The 20,542-nt window shown below is 41.6% G+C and overlaps 4 protein-coding genes across 4 annotated transcripts; 1 reads left to right on the plus strand and 3 right to left on the minus strand.

Moving 5' to 3' along the window:
• Nucleotides 1-1,475: 1,475 nt before the first annotated feature.
• J3458_015226 (putative NRPS-like protein biosynthetic cluster) lies at nt 1,476-3,106 on the minus strand (the record flags this gene model as incomplete). The annotated part of the gene is made up of 2 exons (XM_066120730.1): nt 1,476-1,537; nt 1,612-3,106. The coding sequence occupies 2 exons, from the start codon at nt 3,104-3,106 to the stop codon at nt 1,476-1,478; spliced, it is 1,557 nt and encodes a 518-aa protein (XP_065974322.1).
• Nucleotides 3,107-3,899: 793 nt separating this feature from the next.
• Nucleotides 3,900-5,919, plus strand: J3458_015227 (uncharacterized protein). Its single transcript, XM_066120731.1, has one exon. The coding sequence runs from the start codon at nt 4,683-4,685 to the stop codon at nt 5,571-5,573; it is 891 nt and encodes a 296-aa protein (XP_065974323.1). The 5' UTR covers nt 3,900-4,682; the 3' UTR covers nt 5,574-5,919.
• J3458_015228 (uncharacterized protein) lies at nt 4,969-6,496 on the minus strand (the record flags this gene model as incomplete). The annotated part of the gene is made up of 2 exons (XM_066120732.1): nt 4,969-6,257; nt 6,335-6,496. The coding sequence occupies 2 exons, from the start codon at nt 6,494-6,496 to the stop codon at nt 5,967-5,969; spliced, it is 453 nt and encodes a 150-aa protein (XP_065974324.1). The 3' UTR covers nt 4,969-5,966.
• Nucleotides 6,497-13,212: 6,716 nt separating this feature from the next.
• On the minus strand, nt 13,213-19,763 carry J3458_015229 (uncharacterized protein). The gene is made up of 2 exons (XM_066120733.1): nt 15,062-19,763; nt 13,213-14,956 (listed from the first exon to the last, which is right to left on the minus strand). Exons 1-2 carry the CDS (start codon nt 19,239-19,241, stop codon nt 13,563-13,565), a joined length of 5,574 nt encoding a protein of 1,857 aa, XP_065974325.1. The 5' UTR covers nt 19,242-19,763; the 3' UTR covers nt 13,213-13,562.
• Between the last annotated feature and the right edge of the window lie 779 nt (nt 19,764-20,542).

Genomic DNA, 20,542 nt, shown 5'->3' on the forward strand with positions numbered 1-20,542 from the left:
CGAGATTCCCTAAACCGGGATCAGCGCTTAGTATACGATACCGTGATGGACCACTTCCTGAATCAGGAACCCTCTCAGTTGCTGCTCCATGTGGATGGTGGAGGTGGTACCGGGAAGTCATACCTCATTAATTTGCTCTCCGCGCACCTCCAAGCCGCTGCTGCCGGGAGAGGGACACCTGTTTGGCGTGCCGCGCCCACTGGCGTCGCGGGAAATCAGATATCGGGCACTACTTTGCACTCCCTGTTACACCTTCCAATCAACAAGGACTTCAAGCCCCTCTCGCCCACTGACATGGCCCAGCTCCAGAAGAAGCTGAAGGACATCAACTACCTGATCATCGATGAGAAGAGCATGCTGGGACTGCGACAGCTTTCTTGGATCGATGACCGCCTGCGCGAGGCGTTCCCGAGTAGGAATGAGGAGTTCTTTGGTAGTCTTAACATCCTTCTGGTTGGCGACTTCTTCCAGCTTCCACCCGTGCTACAGAAGCCGCTCTATTACGATAAAGAGGTGCAGGGAGTGGAGATCAAAGGCAGGAACGCATATAGACGCTTCGATAAATCAGTCTTCTTGAAGGTTGTCCAACGGCAACGGGGCGACGATCAGAAGGCGTTTCGCACAGCTCTCGAGGAATTGCGGCTCCTCCAACTGTCAGTCGAGTCCTGGAAACTCCTTTCCGGTCGAGTACAGGCGAAGCTAGATGATCTGGAGGTCGCCAGGTTCGCCAACGCCTTGCGAGTATACGCCACGAAAGATAGGGTGAACGAATATAACCACTACCACCTCGACCGCCTCGGCCGGCCAGTCATTCAGGTCAAGGCTAAGAATGTCGGCCTTGGCGCGGCTGCGGCGCCTGATGACAAGGCGGGCAACCTTGCGAAGCAGATCCCTATATGCATTGGCGCCCGTCTGATGCTGACATCTAACCTTTGGCAGCCAGTTGGTCTCTGCAACGGCGCTCGCGGTACCGTTTACGATATCGGCTGGGCACCGGGGGCTGACCCAGTCCAAGACCCTCCCTGTGTTATCATGATGGAGTTTGACAAGTACAGTGGACCTGTGTTCCTGACCACCGCTGATGGCAGAAAGATTGTCCCGATTCTCCCAGTAGACAGGGACTTCCTCATCGGAAGCACTCTCTGCACTCGCACGCAGTTTCCCCTGATCGTATGCTACGCCATTACGGTTCACAAGTCGCAGAGCATCACTGAAGATGTCATCGTGACAGATCTCTCCTGTCGGGACTTTCAGACTGGTTTAAGCTACGTAGCTGTCTCTCGCGTAAAAACGCTCCAGGGCTTGATGCTGGATGCGCCCTTTGATCGTGGTCACCTGTTTTACGAGTCTCCACCAGAGGGTATGAAGATGAAGATGAGGGATGAGCGGCATAGAAGACGACAGGTCCTTACACGGAATCCATATAGGTCAGACCACGGCTCTGCATAACTAGATAGCTAGCTAAATGTAATGGCTTAATAGTTGCTTGGCCCAAGGACTCCCAGCCTTCGGATGATCGTACCCCTTGCACCCACAGCTCTAACGTGCAAGGGGTGGCGTAGTATTTTAGTTGTATCGCAATCCGTCCCATTGAAAAACACTCGGACTTACCGTTAATGAGCTGAAGACATGGTGCCCATGTCTCGATATCACCCTTGTGTAGTGGCTCTCCCCCCAAGCTCAGTGTCTTCAGGCCTGGAACCTCGTCAGGCGAAAGCAGCTTCACCATAGAGGGTGTAAGGAATGTCCAATTGATGCCGTAGCTATTAATGACCGAGGCTAGACCTTTGGACAAGGAGGCCTCACCCGGTGTGCAAACTGTGGCACCGGATATCAATGAGGTCAGGATTTCCAACATGCTAACATCGAAGCTGTAAGACGCAAGCTGCATCACGCGGCTAGTGCTAGTCAAATTTGACTTGGCAGCATGTTGTACTGCTCCAGAGAGGAAGGCCTTGTGTTCAATTAAACAGCCCTTGGGCTTTCCTGTACTCCCAGAAGTAAAGATGACATAGAGAAGGTCTTCTGGAGTCATGCTAGTTTTTGGCGGCCCGCTTGTGTCAGGGAGCGAATTGACGAGATCTTTATCTACCGAGATGGTCTTGACGCCCGCAGTGTCCCATGAGTGTGCCTGAGTGGGAGACGCAACTATAAGGTTGCTATTAATTTGGCCCATGATCTCTTTGCGCCGGCTCTCGGGGTTTGCAGGATCTATAAAGACCAAAGCACCACCAGCCTTCAACACTCCCATCAGGGCGACAATTGCCCAACACGACTTTTCAAAACAGAGCGGAACCATGGAGTCCCGACCGACTCCCTCTCGGACAAGTTCGTGCGCTAAACGATTGGCGGCAGTGTCCAATTGCCGGTATGTAAAGCACCCGTCGAACGCATCCACAGCCATGGCGTGAGGCTGACTTGCCGCCTGTTGCTGAAATAAATTGTGGATAGAGTCATGAACGGTTTCAGGGAGCTGGGCCTTGTTCCATGCCCAAAGTTCAGTCTTGTCCCTCTTGCTCACAAGGTCCAGCGACGAAACTGTGTCCTCCTTGGGGGTGCCGGCCAGAGTTGTAAGGACATGAGAAAATGTCGCAACAAGTCTGTCGGCGAATTGCATAGACAAGGCGTTCGGCCTGAAGTAAATGGAGATTTCCAGTGTATTGCAAATTTTAGTAATGCAAAGTTCGACCGGGCGGTCCGGGGGGCTTTCAGTCACAGGTGTCGAGCAGTTGGCTGTTTTGAGTGTCGTGAAGGTGTTCAAGAGTGGCGATTCGTTAGGCAAAAATGGAGTTGAATCGGTAGATGTTTCTGTTGATGTGTTTTCCTTCACATTCTGCATAACCTGCATCGTCAAGGCGGAAATCTGCGAGTCACCGTGGACAAGCACCGTGCACGGATAATACTGTTGTTCATCATCTGCCGTGCTTATTGACAAGAAGCTGACGTTCTCAGATCCTGTGTAGTGCCAAATCAGCACAGCCCAGGCAACTTTCACTATAGTCGCAATAGAAACACCACCAAGACCATCAGTCAAGGATGTGCTATTTTCAATGACGGGAAGGTGCCAAGTGTCGCGTTTTAAGGATGTGCTCGATGACTTGGCCATGATGAACAGGTAAGATGTAGTTCTCGGGTCAGAGTTGAACCAAATCGCACAATACACAGGTAAAGAGATGGAGTTATTTAAAAGACTGTGCAATACAAGCGACTATCCATCCGTCCATCTTTTTAGCTCTCGAAAGCTCATTTACTCGGACCGTTTTTACAAGCTGGAAAGCTTCATGGCAGAAGTAGCAAGCAGCCCATGCCCTTTTGGTGACGACAGAGAGATTGACGCTGAATATGGAATAGGCTGGTGTAGTAATTCTTGTTCTGCTGCTTACTGGCATTAATCGACATGGAGGTTTAGAATGCTTACTCTCCCACCCACCAGTACCAACTTTGGCACGACCCAGCCACGCAGGCTGCTTGGAGACGAACAATTCAATGGAGCACTTGAAGGTTTATTTGGCCACCACTCTGGGGACCCGGTCTAGGGGGTCGCAGCCAAAAGTCGCCAAATCGTGGCCAATTCCGCCATAGGGGTGGCCAAATAGACCCTCAACATTGAATACCAGACTTAATTCAATCACTGGCAGCCAACTGAGCCCTTGGCGGAGACACGGAGACACCAGACTGCCCCAATCTTCAGCCGAGCCGCGTCCTGGTCTGGTCTGGTAGTAAGGTTGTTTGTTAGCAAACGATTTTCTGGGGCTGTGTGCATTTCATGATGCCACCCTGTGTTACATCGGCCTGGCTCGGCCCACGGATGATGCAGATTACTATACGTCCTGCCCACAGGACGTACCAGACTCTTTCCTTTTGTCGCCTGTTGTGACCATAATATGACGAGGCAGCGCAAACAGCCATCTTGCAAGCATCACTCTCTTTCCTGCTGCCTCTATGGCACAGATCTATCCCAGGTTTATACGCCAATTTTCTTGACTGAGATGTGTCCGTGCCAAGCTGCCTGTCATTGCTAGTGCTAATGACTGCGTACAGAAGTACCAGTTGACATGTATATGTCTGTGGGTATGATGTGGTGACTACATATGTAGGCTGTGGTCAAAAACCTGGACCAGACGTATACCAGACCCAACCAACAGCACACCAGCGACCAAACCAACAGCATTTACGCATCTTTGATTCCCAAATAGGTGATGTACATGATACCTGTATGGTCCGACCTTGGATTTCAGAGCGCGAAATACTGCTAGATGGCAAGTACCAGGCAGACCATAAAATGTCAGACAGCACAGGACACAACCCAGAAAGGCGCCAGGAATAGACTGTCCTCCGCAGTATTGGTCAACAAATCTTTCAAAAAGCATACACGGCTGCCAATCACTGCCGTTTCCACCATTCAATGTTGTATTTATTTGTATCTGCAGCTCGAGCTTGAAGAGGAGCGACGAGTTTGACATGGCGGCGCCTCCGGGGACTACGGCGCCGAGGCGTCGCAACAACAATATACCAGATACCTATCTTGAATTGATGAAGCCCGATGAGAACTGGACAAACCTTCAGGATTCAACAGAACGGAGGAAGATCCAGAACCGGCTTGCGCAGCGGGCGTACCGTAGGTATTGGCACCCTGGATCCTGATCTCAGATGACTGAGACGTCTCTTTTCCAGGACGAAACATGCGGGATCGCGCGATTGAGGTCAAGATGCTCAGGGAAGAGCTACAACGAATGCGCGAGGGAGCTTCAAGTAACGAGCAATGTCAAAGCATCCGCGAAGACTCGGCTCCTTTCGTACAGACGCACACATCGCCAGTTTCGTCCACTTCGTCAGAGGCGAAAAACACCCAATGCAGTCCGACCATTACGATAGCTCCCAAAGAGGACAGCGCTGGAGTTATCGACTCACAACTATTGACGCCTTGCACTAGGTTGCAAGAGGCCGATTGGATGGGCGGCTACTCTGAAGCATGGCCAGAATCCTGTGACGGAGCAGATACGCTCGGTGATGGCCCGTTCCAAGTGCCAAGCACTGCTACTGGAATTCTGGGAGGCTCTGAGGTACCAACCGCGATGCATGTTCCAACTAGTGCAAGCTCAAAGTTCCCAGCGGCACGAATTGGCTCCGTATTGCCATTAGTTGAACCTGACGTGATGCAACGACCACGAATGCCAGTGCCATCGTGCCCCCTGTGCGGCAGTTGCCCGGTAGTAACGACCAAGGGCTATGCACATACTCGGGCTGTTGATAGCCCCGGTAGAAATGCTAGATCATTCAACGTGGACAAATTAGTACGGCAGTTAGCTGCTGGTTCCAGCCAACCCATACCAGATGCAGGCGAGCCGCTCTTGCATCTTGCTGTGGCGGGTGGTCACATAGATATGCTTCAATATCTTTTGGAGAATGGTCATGTATCAGTCGATGCTCGCGACAGTGCTGGATACACGCCACTGCAGCGCGCCGTGATGACTGGCCGTACTGATATGGTGGCCTTGCTGCTCCAGGCTGGTAGCAAGAGGGACGAATTTGGGGCAAGCATGACGAGTTGGAAGCATGTTAAAGGTGCATAAACTTTGCATCGAAATAGCTCAAAGAGCTCTATGGCGCCGAAAGACCAATAGCTAGTGAGGTTAACAGCGACTTCTTCGGAAACTCGAACGAGACCGGGACTACTTTGACTTTATTCCCTTTCTTCTCTTCATGTTATGGCTTATAGAGGCCACACTCTAGTTACACAAGATACTCTCAAACAAGGACTTACTATTTAGTGGAAATAATCTCATTCCTTCTCATCTATAACAATGCTCAACCCAGAATCCCAGGATTTTTGCACGAGGTTGTTTGTATAGTCGTGGTTGAGCAATTGCCACTCAACCGATATGGTCGCCGTCATTTGTCGTACCAATAGTGCTGAAGCTATCAGAGCTCCGACTCCCGGCATATCCAGTACAGAACCTTGAAGATTATACAGTTGTCTTAGCATTTGAGACAGCTGTCGAGCCGTTCTTGAATTTCTGTTTCGCGGTGGCAAATCCAGTTACCTTCCAGCACCAACCGTCTACGTCCTGCTGTCTACCACGCTGGATGGCGTCCATGAGGCTGGCCAGGTGAGAGATATTGGACATCTCTCCAGATCCCGGGAAGACCAACTTGTCTCCCGTTGAAAGCCTGTCTAAAGCTCTGATGGGTACGGCCGCTGCTGCAGTTCCAACAGCTGCGACCTCGTCCAGCTCGCCAAGTGCGGAAAATGGAAGCTAAGATTCATCAGATTGGTCCTCGTGGAATCAATCGCCTAAAACTGGCAAAGGGATCGTCGTATGCATATTCTCACCTGCATTCGCTCCACAGTCCATCCAGCCCGCTCAGCCAGAGTCACTAGACTGTCACTGGTGGCACTGGCAATGGCGCTCTCAGAGATGGGGACCACAAGTACATGACGTCCATTTTTTAATTTGTGACTAAGAAAGGCGCTGGTGGCGAATTCATCGACCATTGTGCGGGTCGCGCTGTCTAGATGCAGGGTGATATGATAGCCCATTTATAGGGTGTAAAAGGTCCACGGGTACCCGTGTAGGTTGCTTACCCGTAGGCTTTAGGTAGGTATAGGTAGGAAAAAAAGACTTAAATAGATTTATAAGGGAAAATAAGGTACTTATAATTATTTATTAAAAATATTAGGTGTTTTTAAGTACTTAAATAAGACTTATATAGCTTACTTTCTTTATATTAAATTATAATAATTATTATTATTAATTAAGTATTAAAGTATTATACTTTACTTTATATAATACTTATATAAGTATAACTTAAAACCTTTATTATTATTAATTAATATCTTATAAGAGTTTATTAAGTTATATCTTATCTCTTTATTTAAATATATTAATTCTTATATTATTTATATTAAGTATATTATTATTTAATATAAGAATATTTAACTTACTTATTACTTTAGCCTTTTAAGATAAATATAATTAATTTAAGAGTATATTTAAGTATATTTATTAAGTTTTACCTTATCTTCTTATTTTAAAATATTAATTTTTATATTATTTACGTTAAGTATATTATTATTTAATTTAAGAATACTTAAATTACTTATTACCTTTAAGGTAAATATAATTACTTTAAGAGTATATTTATTAAGTTATATAATAATTAATTATAATAATTATTTTATTATATTTCTCTTTATTATAATAACTCTCTTTTAATTAATTAAATATTTCTCTTAACTTATATACGTAATATAATAAATATTAAATACTTCATATATTATCTCTTTTATATACGAGTATTTTAAGCTAATATTAAATTAACTAGGTAAGGTTTTCTTAACGTAAAACTTATTAAAGCTAAACTTAAACTTAATAATTAAGCTTTAATTTAATCTCTTAAGCGCGTAATAATAATTAATATATTAAGTATATTAAGAGAAGTATTATTTTTATTTTATACTTTAAGATTTATACTTTAATTAATTTCTTAATACTTAGCTTTAATTATTAAGTTAAAGGGCTTTAAGATATCTTTAAGAGATAATAATACCTTATTATATATAATTAATAAAGAAGAGTGTTAAGGACTAGCTATACTATACTATTATAAGTATACGTCTTTAAAAAGTAAAAATAAACTTAAGAAGAAAGAGAAAGAGAAAGAAAGGTTTCCCTCTTTTTACTTCCCTTTATATCTTTACTTAACTTATAAATTATTTAAGTTAAGTTTAAGCTACCTTTATATTAAGTTTAACCTAAGCTTAAGCTATTAGCTTAAGCCTATAATATACCCTTTTACTTACCTAAGCTCTTTTAGTATCTAGCTAATAGCTATATAAGGTATATTATACTCTTATTTTATCTTTTATATTTATTTATTTTTATTTCTTTATAAAAGTAAGGTAAGTTAAGTATAAAATAAATCTTTTATAGTATTTTCTTCTTATTCTTTATAATCCCTTATTCTTACCCCTTTCTTAGAATAATTTTAAATCTTATTACACGTGTTTTTCTATAGAATTTATTTATTAAGCTTTTAAACTAATCTCTTTATTCTCGCGTTAATTTAAAAAAAGAAAGATAATAATATAGCTAGTATTATTAGCACTTTTTTACCCTCTTTTACTCTACGCTTTAAGCGCTATTTAAGTAACTTTATTATAAAAGGTAACTTTAATAAGAACGAGATTTCTAATAGTAAGAAGCTTATTAACCCTTATACGTAATATTAAAATTAACTTTTAAATACTAGCTATTATAAATATACTTTTAATTCTAATATAATATATTAACTCTACTATAATACTTATTAATAGTGTAATTAAAAGTTATATATTTACGCGGTAAATTTTAAGCTTTACTATTAATAGAAGAAAGTTAAGCGTATTACCGCTTATAATAATTATATTACTATTAAGGCTATTAAAAAGAGCGCTAATATTAAGGCTTTTTAGGCTAAGTTCTCGCGTAAGTTCTTCTTTATAATAAAAAAATTTTGGTTTATACTTACTTATACTCGCGTTAATTTTAATTTAATTTAAACGATTAACTCCTTTATTAAGTCTAATTAAAACTTATTATTTATAGCCTAGTAAGCTATTATTCTTAGTATATCCCTTACGCTTATTATTTATTATAAGAGCGCTATTATTTACTAGAATTCTAGCTATTAAGTAATAATTATAGATTTTTACCGTAATTAAGCTAGTATTACTTAGGCTCTTAACTAGCTTATTAATAATTAACGTATTAACTACGAAGAATATATTATATAAATAGCTTATCTTAAAAGGGTAATTAAATTTACTAGCTTATCCCTTACTAGTTATAACTAGCGTTTTATTTACGCTTTTAATACTATCTTATTAGAGTTTTCTTTCGTTCTTCTTAATCTTATTACTTACTATTAGCTTCTTAAATAATCCCTTAATAATTCTAATAAGCTTATTTTAGTTAAAAATCTTTCTTTTATTAGTTTTATTATACTATTAGTTACCTTTATTTCCCGTTTAATTACGCTTTTACCTTTTATAACTTAATAGTTAATTACCTTTACTTCTCGCTTAAATATACTCTTATTTTTTATAACTAGGTAACTAATTACGCTTATCTTAAAGCTATAGCGTCTCTTTAAGGGGGAAGAGTTTAATATTAATTAAAACTAGTATTTTAATAATTCTTTATTAATAAATAAAAGTAAGAATAAGTATAAGAGAAAAGCCTTTAATTATTCCTAAAATACCTTTAATTAAGCTTTATCTTATAGCTTTTTCTCTTATAAAACTAGCTCCTATACTTATAATATATTATTCTATTAGGGTTTCTTATCGCGCGTTAATAATATTAATATTGATAGTTTTACTTTTATTAATATTACTTTAAGCCTTTAATTTAATTCTAGTTTACGCGCCTCTTATTAAAGGTTTACTTACCTATTAAGTGTATTAATTCTATTAACATATTTAATTTAAGCTCTTTCTTATTCGCTTAATTTAAGGCTAAAGACTCTAATAGCTCCCTCTTAGCATTACTTCTTCTTACTTTAATAAAGGTCTTTATTACTTTTTACTAGTAGTTTATTTTATCTTATATCTTAACTAATAAGAATTATTTCCCTTTATTATTATTAGTTTTTAGTAATTTAAACTTTACTTTACGTAAACGTTTTATATTTAAGCTAGCTATATATTAGCTCTTTTAATTACGTTAATTACCCGTTAAATAAGGTGTTTTTTTTTTTTTATATATTCTTTAATTATAATATTTATAATTAATTAGTCTAAAAAAATTTACTAGCCCCTTATAGTCTCTTTACTTATATAATTTAAGGCTTTTAAATTATAGTATTATTTTTATTACCTTTATTTTAACTTATTATAAGCTCTTATTACTCTTTTTTTTTTTTTTTTTTATATAGGTACTATTATAATTATAATAGTTTAAGCGTAACGTGAAGGCGGTATAAGGCTATTATTCTGCCTTATATTTCTCTATTAGTTTTTAAAACGCTTTAATATTACTATCTCTTATATATTTTCTAGTAGCTTTTAAATTAACTATATATAACTTACTTATTTTACGTAGGCTTTTTATTTCTTACCTCTCTTTAATACGTTTTTTATTATAAGAATTTCCTTTACCTTAAATTCTTTTATTAATTAATCGCTTATCTTATTATTTATTTACGTTAACTTAAAGCTTAATTTAAAGTTTTATAGCTCTTAAAATAAGAGTAAGTTATAAGCTATACGTTCTAGGAGATTAACGTGAAATACTAGGTAAATACTACCTAAGACGTCTAGCCTTACTATAAGTAGCGTTAATACGTTTATAACCTTATATTTCGCTATAATTTAATCTAGCTTCTTACTTAGCTAATTTATTTTAATATTTTATAGGTTTAGCTAGGTATTATCTCTAATCTTAAACTTCTTTACTAGGCGCCGTTATTTGCTTGTTAAGTTCTAGGCACGTTACTAGGCGAACGCGATTATAATACTACTATCTCCCGTACGTTTTCTAATAGCTCCTAGGTTAGCTACATATAACCTACCTATTTTACGTAGGCTTTTCGTTTCTTACCTCTCCTTAATGCGTTCTTTACTATAAGCAGACCTCTAAATGTATTGTATTTTTTGTATTTGTTACTATACTGTATTGTATTGTATTGTAATGTAATATATTACAATACATTACAAGATAAGAATACCTATAAATGTATTATAAGGCTAAAAAATATCTAATATTATAAATAAATGCTTATATAAGCATATTATATATTAAAATAAAGCTAAAAGTCACGTAATTTTAAATCTTTAAAAATTAACCTTAAAATGTGGATATTAAGCGAGATATTAAGCTTTAAAGTTATGTCTTAAAATAAAAAGTAAGTAAAGCGGGGCAAATTTTCAATTGCTTATAACTTTTTAATATAGTAACTTATAATAGTGAAAAGTGGGGCATTTTGAAGAGCTAATTTAGCTCTTTTTAATGATATAAAATTTTCCCTTATAACCCTTATAATTAGCCTTATAATTCTAAGTTAAAAAAACAAGGGTCTTTTTTACTTAAAATACATTTATAAGTATTTTAGTAATGTAATGTAATGTATTTAAATACAATACACGAAAATACAATACAATACAAAATACAATACACAATACACTTGTATTTACTATATTCGTAAGAGCTCTGACTATAAGGATTTTCTTTACCTTAAATTCTTTTACTAGTTAACCGCTTACCTTATTATTCGTTTACGTTAACTTAAGGCTTAATTTAAAGTCTTATAACTCCTAAAATAAAAGCGGGTTATAAGCTATACGTTTTAGAAGATTAACGTGAAATACTAGGTAAATACTACTTAAAACGTTTAGCCTTATTATAAGTAACGTTAATACGTTTATAACCTTATATTTTACTATAACTTAATCTAGCTTTTTACTTAATTAATTTATTTTAATATTTTATAGATTTAATTAAGTATTATCTTTAATCTTAAACTTCTCTATTAAGCACTATTATTTACTTATTAAGTTTTAAGTATATTATTAGGTAAATGTAATTATAGCTTAAGCTAGGTTTATTTCTTCTTATAAGTAATTAATAAATACTATTACCCTTCCCTTTATTAAGGTCTTTAATTTTTATATATAAGGTAGCTTTTAAATTATAGTTATATTAAATTTATATAAGGCTTTATTTAAGCTTATTTTAATTATAATTAAGTCTTAGTTATTTAAGGCTAACTAATAAGCTATAAGATATTCTATTTAATTAAATTACTTAAATAAGATTATAACTTAAAGAATTACCTATATCTTTTAGTTTACGCGTTTTATATTACTATTTATTTATAAGTAATACGTTATAAAGAGAAGCTAGGTTATCTTTATAAGTTTATAAAGTATTATTTTAAAATTTATTAAGCTAATTTAACCTATAGTTTATAATAATTTATTTTAAGAATTTATAAAATTACTACTAGTAGTACTTAAAACATTTCGTATACGCCTTAGCCTCTATTAATATTATAGCCTTTAATTACATGTATTTAAATAATTAATCTATAATAATTATTAGGTATTTAGTATTCCCTTTCTTATAAGTAAAAAGGTCTATTATAAAGTTAATTAAAATCTATAACTAATACCTATTTATAATTAAAATTAATTATAGGAGTCTCTATTAAAGCTACCTACTCTTATATCCCTTATAATAATAGTAATTACGTATAAACCACGTAATATTTTAAGATATCTCTTTCTAATAATAGTTCTATTAAAGTAACTTAAAGGTATTATTTTTTTTAAGGTAGCTTACTATTAAAGAGTTATACACGCGTTATATAAGTATTATTATAAGTAGCTCTTACTTTAAGGTTTAGGTATAGCCTTAAAATAATAGCGTTTCGTGTATAAAAAGAGTATAGTTTATAATTTATTCTCGTATATTTACCTTCTTAAGAAACCTTTAAGTATTCTTTTAAATAACTTTAATTTAATATACTATTACCTTATTTTTACGTTAACCTTAGTCTTATAAGCTTTAAAGGTAATAATTATTAAATATCTTTATTCTTAATAGGGAATTAATAGTCTTATTAACCTTTTCTTTATTATTAGCGGTTAAAGCTAGATTACCTAATAATATAAGTAATATATTTATTAGCTAAATAATACTATTAAAGTATAGTAAAAAGGTATTTTAGTTTTAGTCTCTTTAAGAGAGTATATTAAAGTATTACGCTTATATTTTAGGTTTATAATAAAGGTAAAAGTTAAATAAGAAAAGTATCTTTATCTAATATACTTATCTCTTTAATATTTTCTTTAATAAGGTAAAGTATCTTAGGTTTTTATAATTTATAAGAATAGTAAGTAATTACATAATACTTTAAAGTTCTATTAATTAAGCTTTTAAGTAAGAGATAATAGTTAAGAGTTTCTTATTATAAATAATATAATTTCTTTTTAAAGCTATAAGCCTTATAAAGTAATATACTATTAGGTAAAAAACCCTATTATTAAATTATAATAGGTATTTTTTAAGAGCGTTAATTAAGTAATTTACCTTTATAACCGTTTTCTTTATAGAATTCAACGTGTCGTCTCCTGATGTGGCCGGTGGTTTGTTCTTCGTGCTTCGGAACAAAGTGCATGCAATAGCGGTTTGTGCATTCAAGACTCTACAGTATACTGTACACTTTATTCTGATAATACCTACATACAAGGCAAGTTCCTTTTCGCATCCTAGCAACGCGAATCAAAAATCCAGAGGGGGGCGGTACTTTGTGCGGTAGATTCGAGAGTGTTGAAATGAGTGAGCCGTACTCCTCGCCGCTTTCCTCTCCGACCTCCATCCAACCCGGCATCTCTCAAGTCTCTCACCTCACAGACACACAACCAACCAACCCACCCGGTCAGCCCAACCCCTTTCTTCTTACCACACTTTCCTCCGTGTTGCTCTCCAGATGTCCGACATCAACCACCATCCCAACCCTTCCACCTCGCCGAGCACCCACCCTACATTCCAGAACACAACAAAATAGCAACTGACGATCTATAGCACTATTCTCTCCATTCCACGCGTAATCTCATTGAGCTCAGTGGCCTCGCCCACTCCCGCCACTAGCCTGTGGTTCCGGTCGCTGATTTGAGCACCACACTCGGAGCATCGCGCTTCTTCCATGGGCCTCCCGCATTCTCCAATCGTAAAAGGGTGGCCGTTCTCGCAGTAATACCATCGGCCCCCCGTGCCGATATCCCCAGCCATGGCCTCGACAACATTGCGCATCTCCTCTTTGCTAAGTGGCCGGTACGACCCATCGAGAGAGCTCGCGACAGCGTCAATCTCGCCGGCGAATATCATGGTAGACGGGTACACCTGAGACATCTCCCTGGCTCTCTCCAGGAGCGCATACCCATACGCCCGCACGGCATCTTTGCCCGGGACAGCGCCTCCTTCGAAACCCGGCGGCACCGAGCAAGCATCGACCTTGCACGACAGCGCGCAAAGCTGGGCCTCGAATATGAGCGCCTGGACCTCTTCCTTGGGGTGCACTGATTTGTTCGCGAGCTGGATCACTTCCTCGCAATCCCGAAACTGTTGTGTGAAGTCGAGGACAAATTTCAAGGGCAGCCGGGCCCTGCCGTTGCATCTGGCGAAGAAGTCGCTCAGGATTTCCATCTCGCACTTGAGGAGCAAGGTGCGTGCGAGAATGTAGCCCTTCATCTGAATGACGGTTTCGTCAAACTTGAACTCCTTGTTTGTTTTGTGCTGGCGGTTGGCATGGCGGACCAGGTCGGCGACTCGCTGGAAGGGCTGCTCATCTACCTTGACATCGTTGGCAAAAAGGCGAATATCCATCCATGTTGCGAGCAATTCGCCGTACCGCTCGCTTAGGACGTGTTCCTCCAGGCAATCCAGATACATAAATCGCAACACTGAAGACTTTGAGCGTCTGGGCTTCGCGCGTGCTGTGACGGCGCCCAAGACGCCGGCGTCGCTGAGGGCTTCTTGCTCCAGCAAGTACCTGGAGGAAAGCAGTCCGTATTGCTTGTGCGACCAGGAAATAAACTTCTTTGTGGCCTCGTCGAGAATGGCGCGGCGTACGATTCGGCCGTATCTTGCAATGTTCCGAAGCGACCCTCTGCACGTTGCGCAAACCCTCACTCCGACACCGTCCATCGAGAATGGTTCCGACTTTTTGTAGATACCGACCGGCATTCCATTCTCATCCGTGTCGTAATGCGACATCATGTCCATTTGACCATCCATGGAGGCCACAGTCAGGAAATGGCCGCAATCGGGAAAGATGCATGGATCTTGGTCGAGGTCGATGTCTCGGTATTCCTTCATCTCGAGAAAGTCCACACAAACAGACTTGATGTCTTCAGGGGCGCAGGATTGACAAAACTTGATGTCTGGGCACTGCTCGCCGCAGAGCGATGGGCCTAATGGAGATTCTCTATTAGTATGGAACGTGGCAATACAAGCAATAACAGGCCTGCTCCCTAAACTGGTATACAACAACACCCTTGGAGAAGAGCTCAACTTACATCGATGTCCGCAGCCAAGCATCTTGTCACATCGTCTTGAACATGGTACCCAGTCACAGGGTACAGCACAGGGCATGGAGCACTCGGCATGTGGACAGAAAGACTGGCATTTTCCTTCCGCACACGGCACGCAGGGCTCATGGCACAATCGGCTGCATTCCGAATGCCCGCAACGCACCTCGCAGGGCTCCTCACATGGAGGGCATTGTTTCCCTTCATGGCACATCTGGCCGCATTTGTGTCGACATGTCGAGAAGCCCCGGCCGCATATCTGCTTACAGGGCTTGTGCATGGTGCGAATGACAATGTTGTTCGTTCGAATGTTGCAGTCGAAACAGGGTTGTTTGCAATCATGTCCGCATGGAAGATGCCCGCCGCAAGAAGCATCACAAACGTAATTCTCTCGGTTTACGTCCTGCCAACACGCAACCACCACCTCATGCTCACACCCGGGGACGGTTTTGGTAACCCGCATTTCACACTTGATCGGCGTAGGGTCCTGCACCTCCCAACATCGCGCGTCCTTGACTTCATGCCCACAGGGTAATGTGATATTGACGTCTTTCATCAGAAACGGGCACATTTGCGGGCAGAGGTCGCCGCACCGCTGGGGACATGAGTGATCACAACCCTTCATTGAGCGTGGACATGGCTCCCGGCACTTGACAGCATTGTGAAGGATTTCGGAATGGCACCGGCCCAGGCAGGAATGGCCGCATTTAAGCCTCATTCGACAAGCAAGATTGCATCCGCTCTCTGGCGCATACAGAAGGAAGTCGTCTGGCTGGCTTACCAGGATCGGTGTATCTGGATGGCGCGGGCACTGAAGTTGGATGCTAGTGCCAATGTTTCCTTGTGCGTCCATAATGTTGATCACGTCATTCCACATGGGCACACTTCTGTATGTGTTTGAGTTGCCGATGATGTACATTCCATGTTTTGCCCGAGACAAGAGCACATTGATTCTGTTGGGCGTGCTGAGAAACCCACATCTGTTTTGAGTGTTGCTCCTGACGAGCGAGACGACAATGATTTCGGCTTCCTCGCCCTGAAAGTTGTCAACAGTGGCGATTCTGATGGTTTTGAGAAGAGAGCTTTTGCTCGCATTTGGTGGGCCCGGCTTTGAAGAAAGATCCGTGTCAACCTCCAAGGCCGCCAGCTCATCCTGGTCTCTTTCATTCAGGGAAATCTCAAATATCAAAGCCATACGGTGACGAAGCCTGTGAAGCTGGTCAAGGTATGGAGTCAACACCGCTATCTGCCCTTGTTGGTACTCGCCCTGTCGGACAAGATGAGAAACAAGCGCCGTTGTCATCTCCACTTCAAAGTCGTTGGAGTGAGATGTATTCAATGGATCGTGCACAGAGGCCCCGGCTTCGAGTTGTTCATGATGCATCCAGAACAGTCTTTTCTTCAAGCCAACCACCTGCGGATACATATGGACGCCCTCGGAGTCGTTAAGATCCGGATACAGCGTCGGTCTGATGAGCGCCGAGATCGATGGGTGCATCCGACGCTGTGTCTCCAAAGAGCTGAATGGGAAACGGGGATCCGTAGCATGCGGCGGTATGACTAGTCTCTCAAATAGTGACATGTCCAAAGAGTACTGAACACCGCACGGGTTGGTGCTTTGCAGCTCATAGTTGTTGATTTGAGGGCGAAGCTGCAGGTGGTCACCAATCAGGATTGCATGCTCCAACGACGGAAGCAGGGCCGTCAATATGTGAGCTTCCAGTACTTCGCCTGCTTCTTCGCAAAGCAGCACTTTGCTTCTTAAACGGCGGAGGAGCTTTATATTCTTGGCTAGGCCAGTCGTTGTAAGGCCTATAACGTTGGCCTGCTGAAGGCAGCGAAGGCTCAAGTCGTTGCCGACCTTGGATCGCTCCTCAATGTGTCCCGAGTACTCGTTATGAAGCTCAGAAATCAGACGTATAATGGGATCTCTGATTCTTTTCATCCAGTATTCAAATAAAATCAGCCTCTCAGGATGGTTCATCCCCCACAAATCTGATTGCTCCAGGATCGAAATATCTCTCGGCACAGCGTCAGCATCGTCTCCTGTATGCAGCCATCTTTCAAATCTCTGTTCCGGCTTGTGGCGCGTGACTTCAATCCACCCATCTTCCTCTGATGGGAAGATACTTTCATATTGATGGGGATAGTTCTCCAGAAGAAATGCTTTGAGGGAGCCCCATGATTCGCAGTCCGCCAATTCTCGAAGAGAACGACTGACGTCTTGGATAACCTGCTTTATACCGCTCTCGGCTCGACCTAGCTTTGCCGCTTCTTCTTTTGTTTTTGCAAAAAGCTTGACGATGTTTTGCAGGTTGAGATTTGCCATTTTATCCGACTTTGACCGGGAGCCCATTCGTATTACGCCTTTCACTCCAGCATCTAAAAGGTGCTCAAGCAGTTGATCCAAAGCATGATTTGTGTAGCATACACATAGAATCGGTCCTAGCTTGGCCCTTTTCTTGTTCCCCAGCAGCACCTGGATGATCTTCTCTCCGGTGTAGCTCTTGCCAGTCCCGGGTGGACCCTGAATGAGAGAAATTTCTCTCGACAGGGTGTTCAAAATCGCAGCTGATTGCGTTGCATCAAGAGTTGAAACCGCCGCTAGTTCAATAGAATCTGGTAGGTTTGTAGGAGACACCACAAGGCCGTCCTGGAGACAGCTAAGATCAAAATAGAACCCCGGCTTCCTGGCGTAGAGAGCTGGCTCGATGACCACCTCAGCCCCAGCATTTGAAGCAGGTGCCAAAATCTGACTGAAAGGCATATCTTGCTGTTTATACATCTGTTGAAGGGCTGCTAGTGTATGCCTAAACGAGTCGAGGAGAACACCGGGAAACTCGACAAGGTAGCGTTGCTGGTGGTGGTTGCTGACGACACCATACCACTGAAGCAATTCCTTCACATCTTCGACTTTATCCTCGACAAGTCTCAGAGTAACAAACAAGTAGTCTGGATCATCTGATAGGGTCCAAACTTGCTGGTGGTCTCCCTCATCAGTGCTTGCTATTTTGTCTTTTGGCGGTGGAAAGCGTGGCTCGCTCTGGCTTCTCAATGTAGACTGAGAAACAACAAAGAACTGGACTTGACCGGAGGCGGAAATCACACAGACGAGTGCACCAGCCTGGAGCCTACGACTGCGTTGCCACCACTCTTCTCGTTGTTTCTTGGTAAGTTTAGCGGCAGCCATCAACTGGCTACAACGAACGTGCAGTTCGAGACCACCATTCCGACGAAAGTCGACCTTCATCGGGACGGGGTTCTCGTATGTATATGTTCTCAGGGTGTTCTTGACCGCGCTGTGCGCCTCCTGGGGGCATCTCAAGTGCTCAAGTACATCTCTCACTGTGTCTCTGAGTTGGCCGACAGTATCCTCGCGCAGGAGGCGGAATTCTCTGTCGAGACGGCCGCGAATGCCGCCAATGTGCCACTGAGAACTATCGTTGGTGGGGAGATACTCTGCTCGCGGCGACGTGATTTCTTCGCAGGTTGGTAGAATGCTGATTTTCGATATATCTGTAAAATCGTTGTCGTGCCTTGGCCCTTCGGCCGACAAGGTCCCAGGCAGGTCTCTGCGCAGGACAAATTCCTCTCTCACAACAGGGTCCCTTGGCGGATCCGACATTTCGGGAATGTCTTCGCCGACTTGCAGCCGTCGCCTGATATAATCGATGTACTTCACAGACTGTAGGGTAGCAAACGTTTCCTGCTCATCCGAGATTGCGGCAACTGTTTCTGCAAACTGGGTGGCTAGTATAGCGAAGCTCTGGTTGACAATGTTGGAAGTATTGCAATCGAGAACTTTGGACAAGACTGCGAGTGAAAGTTCTACCACCGACATCTTGGATGTGGTATCAGTTTCATGGGGCCACTTTGTCACGAGCAGCGCCAGGTATCCAAAGAGTCGATTCATGCGAGACCCTCCAACTCCAAGAATAAAGTTGAATATAGTCACAACCTCTTGCTCCAGAACGGACGAGTCGATAACCCGGGGGTGAGTGATCAACTGGAACAGTGGCTTCACTTCTGTGGTCCAGAAGGTGATGCTGGGGCCCATCTGAAGAGCCACAGCAAGATGTCGTTCGACAACGTCCTTTATAAATGGAAGGCCTTGATCGTTTGCGAGTCGCTTAATAACCTCTTGCGAGGAACCGACATCCCCTTCCATGAGCTCTAGGCCCAGTTTAAAGAATCGGCTCACGACTGCCGGCGGCGGGCGTGAGATGGTGACTCCATTGCCAAGTAGGCACTTCCACTCGCGCAGTTTGCCATCAATTCTCTGTGTGGAGACTCCAAGTCCATTGTTGTCAAAGAAATCTGTAAGTTCGCTTGGAGTCTCCTTGGCCAACTTCGAGGAGGTAACCGGATGCTGATAGCGGCATCGTTTGTCAAACTTGCAAGTACCAGTTCGCTTAAACGCCCAGCATATGTCAGAGTGGTGATTTTCGTCTACAGCCCCTTGAAGGGATTGACTGCAAGAATCCAGATGTCAGTATGGGTTACGATGGCCGCTCAATATTGGGCCAACCAAATACCGTTTGTCCATGCCGATCTACGGCGAGATGAGTGCTGGTAGATTTTCAGTCCGAGAGACGGTCAGCTTGTAGGGATTAAAGTTTTGCTACGAAAGCTAGATGGAATTTTTCAGAAAGAAAAGGATAGAGAAAGGTGATTTTTTTTTTGTGTGTGGGTGTGTGTTTGTGTTGAAGAGAAAAGCAGTTAGCAAAAATTTGTTAACCTAATGGGAACTGTGAGCTACTGGACACGTGAGGCAGCCCGTTCACTGCAAATATTATGAAGTTAAATTCGACCGTTTACAAGTGCTCACGCAATTGTTTGTGAATCCAAAGTGAGTCGAAAGTGAAGTTATACCATGGCTACCACCGGCGCTTGCCTAGCTGGTGGCAGCTGGTGGCAGCTGGTGGTAACTGCCAGCGTTTTACTTCCCATGCTTATAGGCGTATGTTTCCCCGTAATATTCGAATTTCAGTCCCGAATTTAATCAGCGTTTATTAGTGGCCAATAAGCTGGAGTTGTGAGGCTATTTTCGCGAACAGCCTCGAGTTGTGGATAACGGTTGGAGGACCAAAACAATGCAATGTAGCCCATGGTAGGTCCGATGCCAACGTGGGCCCTTGTCATAGGTATAAGCAAAGCTGTTGAAATCAGACCTCTTGAGCGGCTGCTGCCAATGATAATGATGATAAATAGAGCCCAGGCCTCTTTTTAATTTTCTCCTCTGGGGGCCCTGCCGGGGGTTGTCTGCGGTAGGCGCTAGATAGAAGGTGCCCTTAACATAGACGGTAGGATTGCGATGATTTACAGATATACGTACTCATAATGAAATCCTAGCCAATAATAATAATGTAAATGCCCTCTAACTCAATTAAAAGTCTGGTTAAGTTGAAACTACATGATGCTGGTGATTATGGTGGCGTAGCATTCGTACACTCTTATTAAAGAAGCAAA

This window comes from Metarhizium acridum, assembly GCF_019434415.1.
Source record: "Metarhizium acridum strain ARSEF 324 chromosome Unknown scaffold_347, whole genome shotgun sequence".
Classification (NCBI taxonomy): Eukaryota; Fungi; Ascomycota; class Sordariomycetes; order Hypocreales; family Clavicipitaceae; genus Metarhizium; species Metarhizium acridum.